At 30.2% G+C, this 16645-nt stretch overlaps 2 protein-coding genes across 5 annotated transcripts in view; one reads left to right on the top strand and one right to left on the bottom strand.

Moving 5' to 3' along the window:
* The window catches only part of LOC142319194 (uncharacterized protein C18orf63-like), a 48593-nt gene extending 41165 nt beyond the window's left edge, over positions 1-7428 (bottom strand). For both annotated transcript variants that reach the window (XM_075356187.1, XM_075356188.1), the window contains exon 1: positions 7214-7428. In XM_075356187.1, the coding sequence (XP_075212302.1) occupies positions 7214-7233 (20 nt within the window). In that variant the 5' untranslated portion in view covers positions 7234-7428. The remainder of the gene's footprint in view (positions 1-7213) is intronic.
* Positions 7429-7667: 239 nt separating this feature from the next.
* Positions 7668-16645, top strand: part of LOC142319193 (guanine nucleotide-exchange factor SEC12) — a 49649-nt gene continuing 40671 nt past the window's right edge. For 2 of the 3 annotated variants that reach the window (XM_075356185.1, XM_075356184.1), the window contains exon 1: positions 7668-7970. In XM_075356185.1, coding sequence (XP_075212300.1) covers positions 7830-7970 — 141 coding nt within the window. In that variant the 5' untranslated portion in view covers positions 7668-7829. Of the gene's footprint in view, positions 7971-11811; positions 11872-16645 lie in introns of those variants that run through there. The other variant, XM_075356186.1, reaches the window with a different exon arrangement.

The following is a 16645-nucleotide window of genomic DNA, read 5'->3' as shown; positions in this document are numbered from 1 at the left end:
ACTGTGTTGTTTTTAAATGAAACAAAAAGTGTGGTGCTTACACAAAGACGGTTTCGTTCCGCTTTTCCAAGTTGGTGGTTGCCCTCACTTAAAACAATAATTAGACTTTAAAAAAAGTTTAATAGTGATGGTTCAGTATCTGAGATAAGCGTGAATGGCCTGCTGAAGATCGTTCTCCACAGAATTTCAAAGCTGTCAGAACAGCAATGCTGAGGAGCCCGGGCAATCAACAAGAAAAACAGCAGAATGATTTGGGATTTTTAGGCGATCTGTGCAGCAAATTTTAAAAACTGATTTGCATTTGTATCCGTAAAAAATAACAGTTTTGCCTAAATTAATGGTTGACAACAAACATCAAAGAATGGCAAACATCAAAGGAAACATCAAGGATGGCATTCACTGAACGGGCTGTGTAATAAGACGTACTGTTGAGCAATGTTTGGTTTTCAGATGAGGCACATTTTCACCTAGACGAGGTTGTTAATAAACAAAATGTGAGGTTTTGGGCTTCCGAAAATCCACACATGCTTCATGAAAAGGTGCATCATGCCCCAAGAATTATGGTACGAGTCGCTATCTCAAGTCTTGGGGGTAATAGGACCATTCTTTTCTGAACAGTGAACATTATCTAACCATGCTGCATAATAATTTTGTCCCTCAGCTTCTTGCAAAAGGGTTTCAATTAGAAAACAAATGGTTCATGCAGGATGGAGCCAGACTGCACACAGCTAATATTGTTTTAGACTTTCTGCATAAAACTTTTAACGCAAATGCCATTTCAAACTGATTTCCTAATCGTTCTGTGCATGGACAGAACTGACCCCTGAACAGTTCTGATTTGAATCCGTGTGATTATTTTCTTTGGGGATTTCTAAAGGAAAGGTTTTTCCCTAAACATCCTCATACAATGATAGAGCTGCAAGGGCTAATCATTGAGGCATGCAACGAGATAACTGAGGGTACATGTTGTCAAGTTATTAACAACATAGAAGTTCATGTTGAAGAAGTTGCTAGACGTGATGGTGGTCACATTGAGCACATGATAATCAAAATATTATTTCTAGGTATACAGTAAACACGTATTTTACTTTTTTGAATTGCAATTCAAATAAATATTTTTTAACAAAACCAAATATTGGATCATTTCAACACCACTCTGCTTATAAGATGAAAATTTCTAACAACTGTTTTATCAGTAATAGTAAAGAAGTAGAGAATGGATTATACTTTTAAAAAGCTCTTCTGAAAGCATATTTTTTATATACTTCCATCTATGTTCAGAGTACACGGTAATATATTCAAATAGTTATCTAGAGTGTTCTACTATTTGATCAGTCTTCCTTAGTTTTTATGTAGGTGGCAGTCTTCTTAAATTAAAACTGTTGTGTTAGTTTTTTGATGTAGCTCTAAGTTATTGCTGGCAATTATAGCAATACTTGTCTCAAAGATTACATTGTATAATTGTTAATGCTTTGATCTTAAGTAATTTCAATTTCATTAGATACATTTTAAAAATACATAATGTGCAAAATTTTTAATTGTTCTAAAATAAACACAAAACCAAATTTTTGTTTATTTGTGAGCTTTTCTCCAAGTCTAATTAAATGTGAATTATTTTATTTGTTTATTAAAGTGAAGTTGGTCCATGAATATGTATGGATTGTTGTAGGTAGTGCAAATAGGGCAACTCATAGGAAGAACAGAATTATATATATTTTTTGTTTTAATTACTTCTATTGTTTAGCATGTTAATGATGTCTGAGATGTGCCCATGTGATACTTTGCTGTACTTATAGTTTGTTTTTAGAATGGAAAGTATTTTTTTTTATTAAATATTGATGTATAAGTTTCTTATGTAGAATGATGCCAATGTTGGTTTTATGGCATGTCAATAGATTTTTTTATGTGTGAGATCTGCAGTGTTTTTTAAGTACTATCTTATTTTTATTATTTTTTAATTATCTCGTCTATACATCAAGCAAGTTTACAGACGGCATATTTTATGTAATGGTGAATAAGAATGTTTGAATTCATTTCATTTTTTAAAGACTTTAAATATCAGTGCTTCAGGGTGTATATCTTTAGAAAACTTAGTATATTATGCGTTGTTACTTAAACAACATTTCCCAAACCCATATTTCAACCCACGTACTACATCCCCGCAAATGAAAATTATTTTAAGACAACAACAAAATGTACATTCACAACAGTGTTGCATATTTTCTAATTCATTAATTTCTACATAAAAACGACATAATCAAGATTCTCGTAGAAAACATTTCTGCGACATGCTGATTATTACCCCGTATGACTACATGCGTAATCAGCTGATCGTTGTGATGGAAGACGGAAAAATGTTACGCAACTTTATTTCACCAGTTTTATAAATTCATTAGTTGTTTATTCATCGGTTTTGAGAAATTATCATACATCCATAAATGTAAGTATTTACGCATTTTAACGGATAATATTTCTGCCTTGTACTATGGAGCTGCTTTGGCGAATCTTTTAACCTAATTTTTAAAAAAAAATTGGAAATGTTGATTCAGGTGGTGGCTATGGAAACAGCCACCGAGTTGCAGCGCTCTTGTGATTGACATGTAACGAGTGAAGTAATCGCATTAAAGTTTCATCACAGAACAATGACAAACATTATATTTGAGCCTTTGTCTTTATTTGTCCGTTTTATTGTTTGTTAACATTGTTTTACGAAAAAATAGTTGGCGGAAATCACGCCCAGTCCATTTTTAATCGTCACGTACACGGTTTTTTTTAATAATAATTGTGAATGAATAAATTATTTTTGGTCCATATTAAGTAGTAAAAATTAAATAATGTTCTACTGTTCTTTAAAGGATGTTTATCAGCCATTTAAATAAATGTCAGCGTATATTTTATAACGTTTTGTAAATATTTTCCATTTTTCTATAGCTGTGTTATTTTTGACAGAAAATACATTAACTTATATTATTACAAATCTTTATTTTTGTTACAACTGTTTAAAGATTTTTTATTATTTTGAAATTATACTGGTTTACCACAGACTATGTGCACTGTTACAGTTCAGCTGTTGAATTCTGGGACAGCCCAGAGATTGAATTTTAATGATAAAAGTACACTTCTAAAAAACATTTGATTCCAATTTTAGTAACATTCTCCTAACTGAATTTGCACCTTGGCCCTGTAGCATAACAGAATAATCATGGTCCCGTATCATTCTTCATACTGCCTTAATACTCCCTATCAAGAAAAATTACTGATAGAGTTTTAAACAATATTTTAAATACGTTTTTCTTTTGACTGAACCGAAAAGCATGTTGTACCGTTGCTAATGATTTCATTGAAGATATTAGAATTTATAATAAATTATATAGTGTAATCTTCAAGAACTTAAGCAAGTGACAGAATTTTACAACATAATAAAAATATCTGAAGGGTTTTCTTAAGGAACTGGATCGTTGAGACTGGTTTGAAGAATCTGGTATGCACTCTAATGAAAACCATATATTTGCTCTTGTCTACAAGTTATACTCAGGTTAATTTTCAATATGAAGTGATGTTACTAATCATTCCTAACATTTAATAGTTTTTTGACTCTGGTTAACTCAGATTTAGACATGACTACTATTTTGTTATGTTGTGGAAAATTATTTTTGTATTATGGTGAAGTAAAGTAAAAGTATGTGTAGAGTAATTAGTGATGCATAAATTGTAAGGTCTTAACTTTAAATGCTTCTACAAAAAAATTAGTGTCTGAAAACTTCATTCTGCAGCTTAAGCTGCACGCTAAAGAACAAAAAAATATTTCAAGTATTCTCATATTAGATAATTGCTTTGCTGTAATAAGAATAGATAAAATTTGTGTAATACATAGATTATAATAAATTCCATTAATTAAGTTTTCATAATTTTTGTTGATTGTTTCCAATTTAATTATAATTTTCTGATTTGCAATGACAGATTAGTAAGTTAAACAACATTATTCATTATTTAATAATAATAATAAAATTTACATTTTAATATAAAGTTAACAGTTTTAATCCATAGGCTAAATACTTTGGTTTAGTATTAGGCATCCATACTGCATGATAGATAAATTAACAGAAGAGCCAAAAATATTAAAAGTGTTTCTATATTTGTACATAGGCTAGCCACTACTTTATTATAATGGTCCCTGTTGTTTTCTAAGTAATTTTCATTCCAAGGAACAAGCTATTTTGTACCATGTCTAAAAAAAATATACTTCCTGGAATATACAGCAAGGCAGCTGCTGATTCTTCTGAATTTTTCAAGCAATGGTATATGAATGGTCATTTGATGAATGAGAATAATTTTTATATAAGCATCCCTTATCACTGGTTCTTAATGAAATGCGACAGTTTTAAAAGATGCACATGCAATACTGCAGTGAGATTGTGCATGATACTGCTTGGATTGATGTTGCTTGTACCAACATAAGGAATAAATTTTTCATAAAAAAAAAAAAATTCTCTGATAGATATTTAGTGAACCAGTTGAAGGTTCACTAATCAGCAATTTAATAAAATAATATTGAATCTGTGAGCTGTATCTGTAGAAATGTACATATCTTTTTCAAAATGAATTTCATTTAATTTACACTGGAATATACTTGAAAGCAGGATTTATTGAGAATCTGACTGTTGATATCTTGCATTTCATGTAGTTTACAGATTTACTTCTTAGGGTTAAAAAAATACACAACTAGAAGAATGAACAGTGCTGCGCTTGATGAAGTATTCTTCAAAATTTTTTTTAGTATTATGTATCTTGAACTATTTGTTGAAAAATTTTTTAGTTATTTACAAGCAAAAGGAGTCATACAGAGATATAATTTATTTTAATACTTAGATTAAAATTAGTTAAAGTCTGAAGAAAATATTAAATGGGTCAGCTATATTACCTCAAAAAGGTACATGTAATAAAATTCAGTAATAAACTTGCTTCTTAGTGTAGTAAGAAACAGTTACTGAAGAAAACAAAAAAATAATTATTATATTAATAATTAATAATAATTATTAATTATATTAATTAATAATAATTAATTATTATTATTATATTAATAATTATTATTATAGATATTATTATTATAGATGTAAAACATACATCTTGGCTGAATTAACTACACTGAAAACACTGATATTATACAATGAGAGATATGGAGATAAAGTATTGCATTTTGATATCATGTTCATGATACACTCCTGTAAGAAGAACATAAAAGACAATGCCACCCATTCTTCATACACATTTCCTACTTTAAATTTCACTAGATAATATGATCACAACAAATTACATAACCTTCTTAACCCCACTATGTTCAAATCTGATAATAAACACACATATCTGCAATGCACCTTATCTTATATATATATACCTTATCTACAATGCCCCTAGCTCTTTCCATAAAAATTGAGCTTCCTTATATAAATAATATTGTCTAATATCTAGTGTAACTACACTGGAGAAGTCAATGTAATGAAACATCTGACAGAGATTAATAGCAATAGCTACCCACTCATAATTATAGACAACATAGTTTAAATAAAGAGATGTAACTATAATATTTCAAACAACAAACAAAATACACCAAAAACATATTGAAAATTTTAAAAATATATTCTTAGAAAGCTCCTTAGAGTATAAAAAATTAAGAACCACAATGACTAAACTAAGAATAGTATGAGTACACATTCACTTGAATAAGGAATCATATCATGCATTACACATGACAAAATCAAATTTTTCATATTACCTTATAGAAATAGAAAAAGATTATACTTATAAATACATAAACTGTCTTTTTTTTTTACATATAGAAACTGAAACCAAAATGCTAACATACTTGAAAAAGTGAAATTTATGTACACTCAAAATTTAACAAAACAACATACTAAATATAGCATAGATCAAATACATTATTCAATTATATAATTAAGTAGTTTCCCAATCTTTGTAAATGGGCACCCGTTATTAAAAATGCTATCAAATATTACACTGTGAAAGGAGACAATAAACTCAAAAAGGCATTAGGAAGAAAATTTTCTATTAGTTGAAATTGAATTACTTAATGTATAATAATGTAAAAGCATTACAATGGTATGTCATACTGTTCAGTTTTTATATTTTCTTGAATCTGCTAAATATCAAAATGAGAATGGTATTGCTTGTCTTTCACAGAGATTATTGTAAGCTCTTAGCCAGAATAGAAGTACACTAATTTTGTATTTGAAAATGTTTGTTCTCTGCACATTCTTTTATGTGGAAAGTAATTTAAAATTTATGTTTTGTAAATCTAAATTTATTATCTGTATTGTTGTAAAACTTTAGTGTATCAGTAATCACTATTTTTAAGTCCTTACTTGATATGTTCCTACTCTTTTAGCTAAAATAAAATAAAAAAAGTTATTGACATATTAGCTTCTATTTATGGTTAAAGAATATTCACAACTTTTATTCTTCTTGATTTGTTTTATTTTTTACCCTTAAAGAGCATTATCATAATTTGTTTATAACAAGTTTTTTCAAAGAATCAAAAAAATATAAATTGGATAAGTTAAATCTATTAAAAAAATAATAAAAAACTAGGGTTAGATGTTGCCTAAAAACTAGTAAGTTAATCAATTTCTGAAGGGAATTTCAATTTCAGTTAAAATATTTGTTCAACGCAATGATATTGGCATGGTACTTTATTCAAAATATGTTATGGTTTCAGGGGGCTGTTTAAATGGCAATGCTTAAACATTTGTAAGCAAGATCTTTTAGTTTCTAATATTACTTATAATTGTACTTTACTTCCTTCTATACTTTTTTCTAATTGCCCTTCTTAATCTAAATTGCACTTTATTTCCAACAATAAAGAAATATTGTCCTCTTTTGTAAACACTAGTTACTTGATATGTAAGGTTACTTGTTTTGAGAAAAGAAATTAAAGAAAAAGCATCATAAACTATTAAAAGGTATAAGGTCTTAAATTCTGTTTAATTTTAGTATCTGTAAACATTTTCTTTATATGTAAAAAACAGACAGTACTAAAGGTAGTTTAAGTCTTCAAACATATCACCTGTTTGGTACAAGTGTATTATTGAAAAAAAAAACAAAAAAATCATTACATATGGTTTTAAATTTCTTGTTTTTTTTCTCAATTGAAGTTTGAGTAAATGAGATAAATAATTCAAATAATAAAGTTGCCTACCTCTCAAACACTGTGGCCATTACACTGGTTGTTTTGTTTATTCAGAAAGAATTTTTTAATTTTGGCAGCGAACTTATTTTTCTTAGCCACTAAAATTACAAATTACAGCATATTCAAACAGTCATTTATCTAATCATAAAAGTGAAATTATTATACTGATGAAGGGGGAAAATTTTATAAACGGTTCCTGTAGGACGAATACGAAACATCGAACACGGCGGTTACGTATCTCGTTTATAATACACTGTCGAATGTGTTATCGATATGAATACATATACCTACTGAAAGTGTTATCAAAATTGATACGTTTTAAATAGGTAATTAATAAACCTATTTAAAAAAAAAATAGGACTACTAATCAAAAGAATGTAGTAATCAAAAGAATGATTTTGAAATGTTGGTACCGTACAGTTAAGTAGCAAGTAGATTAGTTATGAAACACTGACGACGATATTTAGTGTTGGAAAACATGTGGTTCGTGACGTCTGTTACTTGCAGGTTGATAGAGAATTTGAGTTTTGTGCTATTCTCAATGTGGCCACTGTTGTATTAAGAGTTTCTTTGAAAAGTGAAGATATTTTGACTAATCTTACGGAACATCACTCTTTTTTTAGCCATGGCTCCTACTCGTAGAAACAATGAAGGTTTATTAGCGCGTGTAAATTTCCCTCTATATACGGTTCAAATGCTTACAAGTCATCATGTTTTGGTTGGCGGAGGGGGAGGCTCATCTAAAACTGGAGTTGCCAACGGATTTGTAAGTTGTTTTTTCATACATTTATCTTTTTCTTCTGATTGTCATTAGAATCTTTTTTTTTCTTATTTGTGTCTAATTGAGTAAATTTTGTTATGCTGAATTGTTCATGTACTCGTGTGTATGATGGGTAAGTAGATAGAATGTGCTGTTAGGTATGATAGTTTTTAAGTCTCAACTTATTCATTTATATTAAGATTTAGAGTATTTTCGATTTATGTAAAGTTCTAACATTGCTGTACGTTTTCCTCATATGTGAATATTTTCACATGTCTAAGAAATATATTTTACTATCTAAGAAAAGTGAACTTTTCTTAGTAAGTTTTTAAACTTACTATTAGTAAATTGTGTGTCATTTTACCATCATTTATGTACATCCCTTATCTTGGATACAGTTTTATTTGGGGGGGGGGGGAAGGTAAATGTAAAAAAAAACCTTTAAATTTTTTTTTGCGTCCAGTGTGTATATATTAATTTTTTATCTTCCCTTTAGTGAAGAATACAAGTTGAATAGATTTATTATATCATTTAAGCTATTACTGCTGATTGTATGAGAACCTTTTGGTTGCTTTGTTTAAAAACTGAGGAAAGAGTGCGAGTTTATTTGTTTTACTGGGCAGCTTTATTTATTAAATTTTATTGGATGTGTAATGAACATTTCAAACCTTATGCAAACAGTTCCTCTGTAAAATGTCACTTATTACTTGTTAGACAGCCTTATTGCCAACCTTTAAGTGTAGTCTATTTTAATGTTTTTCCCCATGTGGTTATCAGCTGATAAGTTACCTGCTTACATCAATTTTTCCATTGTTTGTTTAGTGTTGTAAAAAAGTAAAAATAAAAACCAGAGTTCATTCATATTGCTGTTAAGATAGTTATAATGTTTTTGTTTATTTATTCAACAAACATAACAATGTATTGATTTTTATTAAAGTGGTTATGTAATCAAAATGTGTTAAGTTCATAAAAACAAAGCTTATTGAAAAATTTATTATTTGTCATCCCATTTGTCTGAAAACATCAGTTTGTTAAACTCATTTACAAACATTAAAATGTTAACAATGTTGGAAATTGTATGTCATCTTGCAAGAATTTTATACACCACTGAGAATAAAGGTGTGAATATTGCTGATGAATTTATCTTGAAAAGTGTTATGTAGCATTGATTAAATAACTACAGTTTTAATTACTGTCAATTAGGTGTTTGTTATTGTATATACACATAATTAGATGCCTGATATATGCGCATTGTGAGGTTTTTTATTGTGCAGATTTGTCCCAAACTTTGAATAACACCACTCAATATATTTCAAGCAGAATAGTGAAATCGGGATGTATTTGTAATTAATTCTAAAGAACACACAATGATCTTTTCTCATTAACATCAGTGTTATTTACATGACATTCTGGAGGGGAATGGTTTGTTGATAAAATAATTTTTGATATGGAAACATTCCTGAAATAATTATCTGTAATCTGTCTTGTTCCTTTTATAAGTACGGATGTTTTGGAGTTTTTTTAAAGTATATTTAGCCATGTGTATTGTATGTTTCTAATGTTTGAAAGTGATGAATTTTTTTGTAAAATCATGAAATTGTGAAAGTATTCTTGATAACAATTTATTTTAAATGTCATAGCCTTTAATGTGTTTACTTGAAATTTTGTAAAATTTTAACTTTAGAAATTTGTATTTGGTGAAAGAAAGTTGTATAAAAATTGTTTATTTAAAGTAGAGGAGTAGAGCATTCAAAGATTTTGAAAATAAATTTACCATTGTTATTGTAAATTTTTGCGATGCTAATATGTTTTGTTCATATGAGTTGTGAATGATTAAATTAAATTAAAAAAAGATGTTAGATAGAGAATATGCTTCTGGAAACATGAGATGTGAAAAGATAGAATGTAATTCAGTCATTATTAAGCTGTTGGCTTGCAAGTTTCTTTAGCACCAATACCGCAGCTATGCAGTGGCGAAGATTTAACTTGTAGCATTGGTATACGTTGGTAGCATTGGCTTGTTTATATCAGTGCGGTTTTTGTGTATGTAATAGTAGTTTAAATTAATTTATTTATAGATTTAAGTAATTAATCATTTTTATGCTAATTGTCAAGATTTTCAAATTGGAGGGCCAAGGAGGACCTGAAATGATTAAATGAGATTAAATTGGGTACAAAGAATGTATAGAATGTATGGGTTTACAGTTCTAAGTGTACCTTTTGAAGATTATTAAGTTTCGTGCTTGTCTCTGTGTTTGAAATCTAATTAGAAAGAGTACAGTTTAAACATCACAGCATTCAATTCTTGTGGGTTAAGAAGGGGGCGCCTACACAGCCTGAGAAAATTAAAGACTAGAATCTAGAGACTGTTAAGTTACATGTTTGCCCATGAAGGTCGATGCATTTTGAAAAATAATGGCCTCAATATCAATATATCTTAAATTTTTTTTTAATTTATTGGACCTAGGAAGTTGGGAGCATGTGGATAAAAAGAGAACCAAAACTTTGATACTTATTAATTATTGGGTTCTTAGACCAACAAATGTTAAGAATTAATTCAGATTTTTCAATGTAATTATTATTAATTGGGGCTGGGAAAAACAGGCTTGGGTAGCAAGGGGCCCTAAACCTTTTGAGTCAGTTTCTTACTGTCACAGGAGATGACACATTTCAAAAAATAATAGTTCAAATATTGCAGTGTTAAAAATTGTCTGTATATACCATTAAACAGTATGAGTTTTTCAGAAGTGCATATATATATATATATATTTTTAAAAGAACATTTTGAAAATGTTGTTTCTTTAGATTTATATATTTATCCTTTGCTTTCAAAGAGTGGAAATTGGTTAAGGAAGGAAGATTTATAGAGAGCTAACTAAAATACTGTAATTTTATTTTGTATAGTCTAATCTTCAACAGTCTTAATTTAATTTAGTGTGAACTGAAGTCTTATACTGTAAGTATGAGTATTTATCAATACTATTATGCAAGCTGTGGTATTGTTTATTTGTAGAATATTGTGTTTTAAACAACTAGAGTTTAATTATCTGTTTAGTTTTGTAGATAATAAGATTAAAGTTTGTATTAATTCAGTAACATTTTCTTCTACCTAACTTTCTGCTTTTTGTCAACCTGTTAACTAGTGTTCCTATGGAAAAAAATAAAATTATGTTTATTCAGCAAAGTGAAGTTTTGTTTTGTATAAGTGTTTGAATACTTCATTCATTTAATTAGCTTAATGTTGTTATTAATTTAAAATTAAAGTAGTGTTTTTTTGACCCAAGCAAACCTATAAGTAACCTGTTGATAGACAATTATTCTTTAGTTTTATTTTTTTTTTTGAGGTATATTTCATCTGATTTGATGATTGATTTATTATCTTCTTTTTTTTTAATGTTTGTATTTTAAAATTAGTTGACTATAGTTTATTGATATATATTCTGCAACTAGTAGCTTTACAAGTCTTAATTTTGTCTAGGTTTTTAAAGCATTAGACAGATCAATTTGCCTCAAGGCTGACTTGATTAGTATTTTCAGGTGATTTAAAAAATTTATAATTAAAAAAAATATTAATAGTTTATTTTTTAAAACTTTACATTGTGTAATATATGCAGTCGTTTAAAAGGTAGACTTCTAGGAAATTGATTAACAAATGTTAAGTAAAACGTGATAGTGCCTTGAGTACCATAAGTATTTGATATTTTCCAGTTAGTCAGAGCTTTCATGTTCGGTGTAAGCTTTTTTCTCATTTATGTTCATTAATTCTTTATTTATCACTTTTTCTGTCCATTTAATCTTTTTCAGTTACCCACATTTCAAATGCCTCTAGCATATCTTTTTAATTTTTTTTTTTTAGTGTTCTATGTTTCACATCCAGAAATACACGTCATACATAACATTTAACAAGGTGTGTATCTTAAGTTTTAATTATTTTGCTACATAATAGCCAATTCTTTCCTTAGCCATTGCTAAGGAAGCAATAATAACTAATAATATTTACATAATTATTATTACACAATTAATCTTGTTACTCATATAGAAAAGTGTGTGTTTTTTTTTTAATTATAAGTTTTTACTGATTAAATTTCGAAAAAATGTTTCTACTGGTTTTAATTATTTAAATGTTAAAGGCTTTTATTGGGAAAAGTATTATCTATCAATCATCAACCATTTTCCTTTAAAATATTTTAAAAAAAATTCTGATAATGTAATGGAAAGGAGTCAGTTAATTTGTCACTTAATGGGCTAAGGCTTGTCAAGTGTGGTTGCATTTTTATTTAACATATAAAGCATATGAATTTCGTATTTTTGTTTATAGATGCCTGATTATTTTGTCTCTTATTGTAATTGTTATTTAAAATTACTGTAATTTTTTCCCTATGCTCTGTATTGATAGAAAACAAAAACAATCTTCAGAAATATTTTTGTCCAAAAATACTTTTTACAACTTTGGTGGCTTTATATTTGATTTTTATATTATAAAAATTGTCTATTTTGGGGATCTTTTTATCCTATTCTATGTGTGTGGTTCTGATTACTTTGATGCAGCTATCTTCTTTGCACGCTGTGCTGATATAATTGTTATATTTTCTATACTTATCATGATTTATACCTGCTTTATATGAGGGTGGATCAATAGAAGTACAATGTGTTAGCAATGAAAATGCAAGTTTTTCAGAAATTTCTTTTATTTTTCAGCATAATCTCAGTTTAGAAGGACACTTTTCCCAATGCCCCTGACATTTTTTAAACCCTCTAAAAAATATGATCTGTCAAACTCTTCAAAATAGGCTTCTGTCTCAATGATGTGACTTCTTTGTTTGAGCTGAATTTTTTCTCTGCGAACCACATTTTTATGTTGGGTAACTGAAAGAAGTCACAGGGAGCCAGGTTGGGCCAGGTCGGTGGATGTGGTAGCAATTAGTAACGCAATATAGCTACTTCATGCAATTTGGCCATGACGATTCCAGATGAATGAGCTGGTGTATTGTGATTAAACCACTTTTTTCTTTGCCAAGTGGGGCTGAGTCTGTTTCAATTTCTCGTTGAATCAGTCCAATAATTCTCTGTAGTACTGCCCCATGATTGTGCTTCTGTGGTTTTCTTCTTTGGTTTTCTTTGGAGCGTATTTACCTGGAAAAACCCGTTGTTTTGATTATCGTTTGGTCTCTGGTGTATAGTAATGTACCCAGGTGTCATCAGTAGTGACAACTTGATGTAAAAACTACTATAGATTTAACTTAAAGAGGGCCAAACTCTGCTTGAAGTTGACAGCTGTGTATTCACTTGTCAAAATTGAGCAATCATGGCACTCATCGGATCGACATTTTTCTCATTCTTATAATGTAAAATGTTTGTTGTTGTTCTGTACAACATACCTATGGCCTCTGCTACTTCATGCACTTTCGTTCGGCAATCAGGAAGAATCATGTAAAGGATCTTTTCAAAAATTTCCTTAGTAACCGCATCTGCAAGGTGACCTGGTCACTCCTCATCAAAAACAGATGTATACCATGTTTAAATTCATAAAACCAGTATCTCACAGTTGTTATACATGGTGAACAGTCTCTGTAGACAGAATCCAACTTTGGATTCTATGTTATACCATTCAAAAATAAATAGTAAATTGCAGATTGATATTGTTCTTTTTCCATTGTATCGAAAAACTCCAAATATGTTTATTACAAACAGATTTCAAAAAAATTTGAAATTTTGCATGGCGTCATTTGATGGTTGGTAGTATACTGTATATTATGCCAACTTTCTTCAGGAACGCCATCTGTCTTCAGTGGGTACTTATTGATCCACCCTTTTATATTCTGATCTTTATCTTCCTCTGTAATTCTTGTTGGTACATTTTATTCTATATTATTATGTTATTAACCCTATATGTCTTAATAAATGGCCCATTGACCTTGTGTTTGTTTTGATCATGCCTTTTTAAAGTGTGTAGTCAAATAATTTAAAGGTGTTCAGTAATTCACTATTAGGAAGAGGTTGTAATGCTATTTAATTGTTAGTGAAATAACTTAAGCAATTATACTGTTTGACAACACATTTACATTGGATTTTGCATTTACACTTTTTGACTACACTGTTTATTAATTTTGAATATATAATTTTGGTATTTATTTTACTGCCTTTTCTGATAGTGATATAATGTAAATCCTTGGGTACCAATTTATGTGAAGTCCTCAGAATGTAATTTAGTTGCTTATGTTTGTGTCCTAACATAATACATACATTGAAATCTCCCTAAAACTACAGCAATGGTCCAGATAACGTCTCATATGGGCATAATTGTTGATTATAATAGTAATGAATTTGCATGATTACTGGATATAACTGAAGGAAATATAACTGAAGGGATACACAGAACTAGAACTTATTTTGGTTTACTAATTAATTAAGTAATTATGTAGTGTGGAAGTTAATAAACATAAGTGAGTTGGTGATGATACTGTAATTAATTAAACATGAAAAAATTAATTTAAAACTTTTTGTTTACAGTTATTGTGGTTATTTTCTTCTGGTCAATAACTTAATTTTTTAAAACAATTGTTTCTTTGCAAAGTAAATCGATCAACTTATTGTTTTCATAGATTAAAGATAATTATTTTAATATGTCAATGTAATCAAACAAAAATAAAAGTATTTTAAGCTACAAAAGAATGTCATTTAATTCATGGTAGGAATAGAAAATATGAAATGAATAGGTATTCTTTCTGAAGTCTAGTATTAATCTTTTTTTTTTTTTTTTTTTGCTAAAATAGTAACTGATGTAAGTTGACATTGTGAAAGAAATTTAGTTAGACATAACTATAACGTATTAATTTATGGAAGTTTTTAATATAACATTAATTAAATGTTAGCCATCTTATGTAAAGGCAGAGTTTATGACAAAATTACACTATTATATCAGAAGTAACAAACTTAAATAAAAATGGCCTTTTTTTTTGTTAAATTGAAAAATGTTTTACTTTGAAGAATTCCTTTCTCTCTACCGTTCCCAGTAGTAGGTAATTACAGGTCTCAGATGAACTACTGACCTTCCCTACAACAAAGTCCTCTAGGGGTTGTTAAAAAATTAATGTGAATGTTTATGAGATATGTCATATGTAAGATTGATTTAATTAACTATGGTAAATAGTAGCTTCAGTAATAGTTAAATTCGAGTATTTGAAGTGAGTGGTCGTGTTATTCTGCGCTTTCTGTTTTTTTTGGTATTTTTAGGGATTATTAGACTAGAATCTGACGGTTGAATTATTTTGAAAGTGCTAGGGTTTTTTGGTATTTTTTAACCGATTATTAGACTAATCTGCCGGTTGGTTTATTCTTTTTTCTAGTTTTGGACGCTGAACTGATTTTTTTATTTAAGTTGTTAGATATCGACCTTATTGCTATAGGCAATAGGGTTTTTAATTGTCTGTGTCTTAAGTGATTACGTTGGTACTTTATTAGTAATATACTGATAGTCTTATCGGGTTTGATAAGATAGGTTGCTGTTGTAGCTTGACTCTTTAAGCTATTGTTTAATTTACATTTGCCGTTTATCGAATCCTTTCTGTATATAATTTAAGTATATGCTGGTGCGTCAATAGGTCGGATGCGTCTGACCTACTACTATGGAGGAATCTCCAGAGAAAGATTCCGAGAGTACGATGGAGTCTGAGTCCGGTCAGGCTACTACCAGTGTGACATTGGAGGCTGACCAGCCGGAAGGCCTTCCCCTTAGGCCTGCTGCGGGTGGTAGGCAGGGTCTCTGGTCTCTGTTCACGAGCAGAGATTTGCATTGTATGAAGTCTTTTTCAGTGCTGTTTTTGATCTGGTGATCGAGTGTGTACCTTCCCCAGTTTCACAATTTGCTGTTTGAGAACTGTTACAACGGTTTTGCGGCCTTATTGTTAAGACGATTTATACCCTTTTCACGGGGATTCAGTGAATTTGGCGCACGATTTGTTTGAGCACCCACCTTGTCGCGGCGAAAAGAGTGGCAACAACTCCTCGTCGCAAGCCCCTGTTACGAGCAAAGGGGCCTTTATCCTTAGTCTTGCTCGCGCTCTTTTAGAGCGGGGGCCGTAATCTGTAACTGTGTGTTGATCTTTGATCCAGTAGTGGCGAAGAGGTATAAAGAGTGACAGGAAAATACAGAAGGTCTCCAGCTGCCCGTGGTTCGCTGCGGGTAGTCGTCACGCTTCTGGGCTTGTGCCCAGTATCTCTAAATAGGAGGAATACAGCGAGCATTTTGTTCGTATATTGTTAGGTTAGGGAATCTCCGACCATGGCCGATGTTAGGGAGGTAGGTAAGAAGTCTATCTCCCTAACTAAGGGAGGAGGGGGCCGGAGCTTTTTCCTTCGATCTCCTCGAACACTGGTTCTGTCAATGATGGTTCAGAAGTAGATATAGGGGTGACCACCCGGTAGGGTATGAACCCACACGTGGAAGAGTTTTTGCAAGCCGGAGGCAGGCCTGGCAGCTCTGCCCCGTTGGCCCATTTTTGGCGGAACTAGATGGCTTGTCTTCCTATCTAGCAAACCCCAAGTGTAATACTGCAGCTACCAAGAGGAGATTATTGCTCGTCTTGAATTCTTCCGAGCGGCTTTCACAGCTCTCGTCTTGTTTGAAAATCTTGCCTCAAAACTTAAGGAAGAAACTGCAGTCCTAACCGGCCTCGGCCCCA

This window comes from Lycorma delicatula, chromosome 2 (genome assembly GCF_047948215.1).
Source record: "Lycorma delicatula isolate Av1 chromosome 2, ASM4794821v1, whole genome shotgun sequence".
In the NCBI taxonomy this organism is placed as follows: Eukaryota; Metazoa; Arthropoda; class Insecta; order Hemiptera; family Fulgoridae; genus Lycorma; species Lycorma delicatula.
This window is presented reverse-complemented; position numbering and strand designations above follow the sequence as displayed.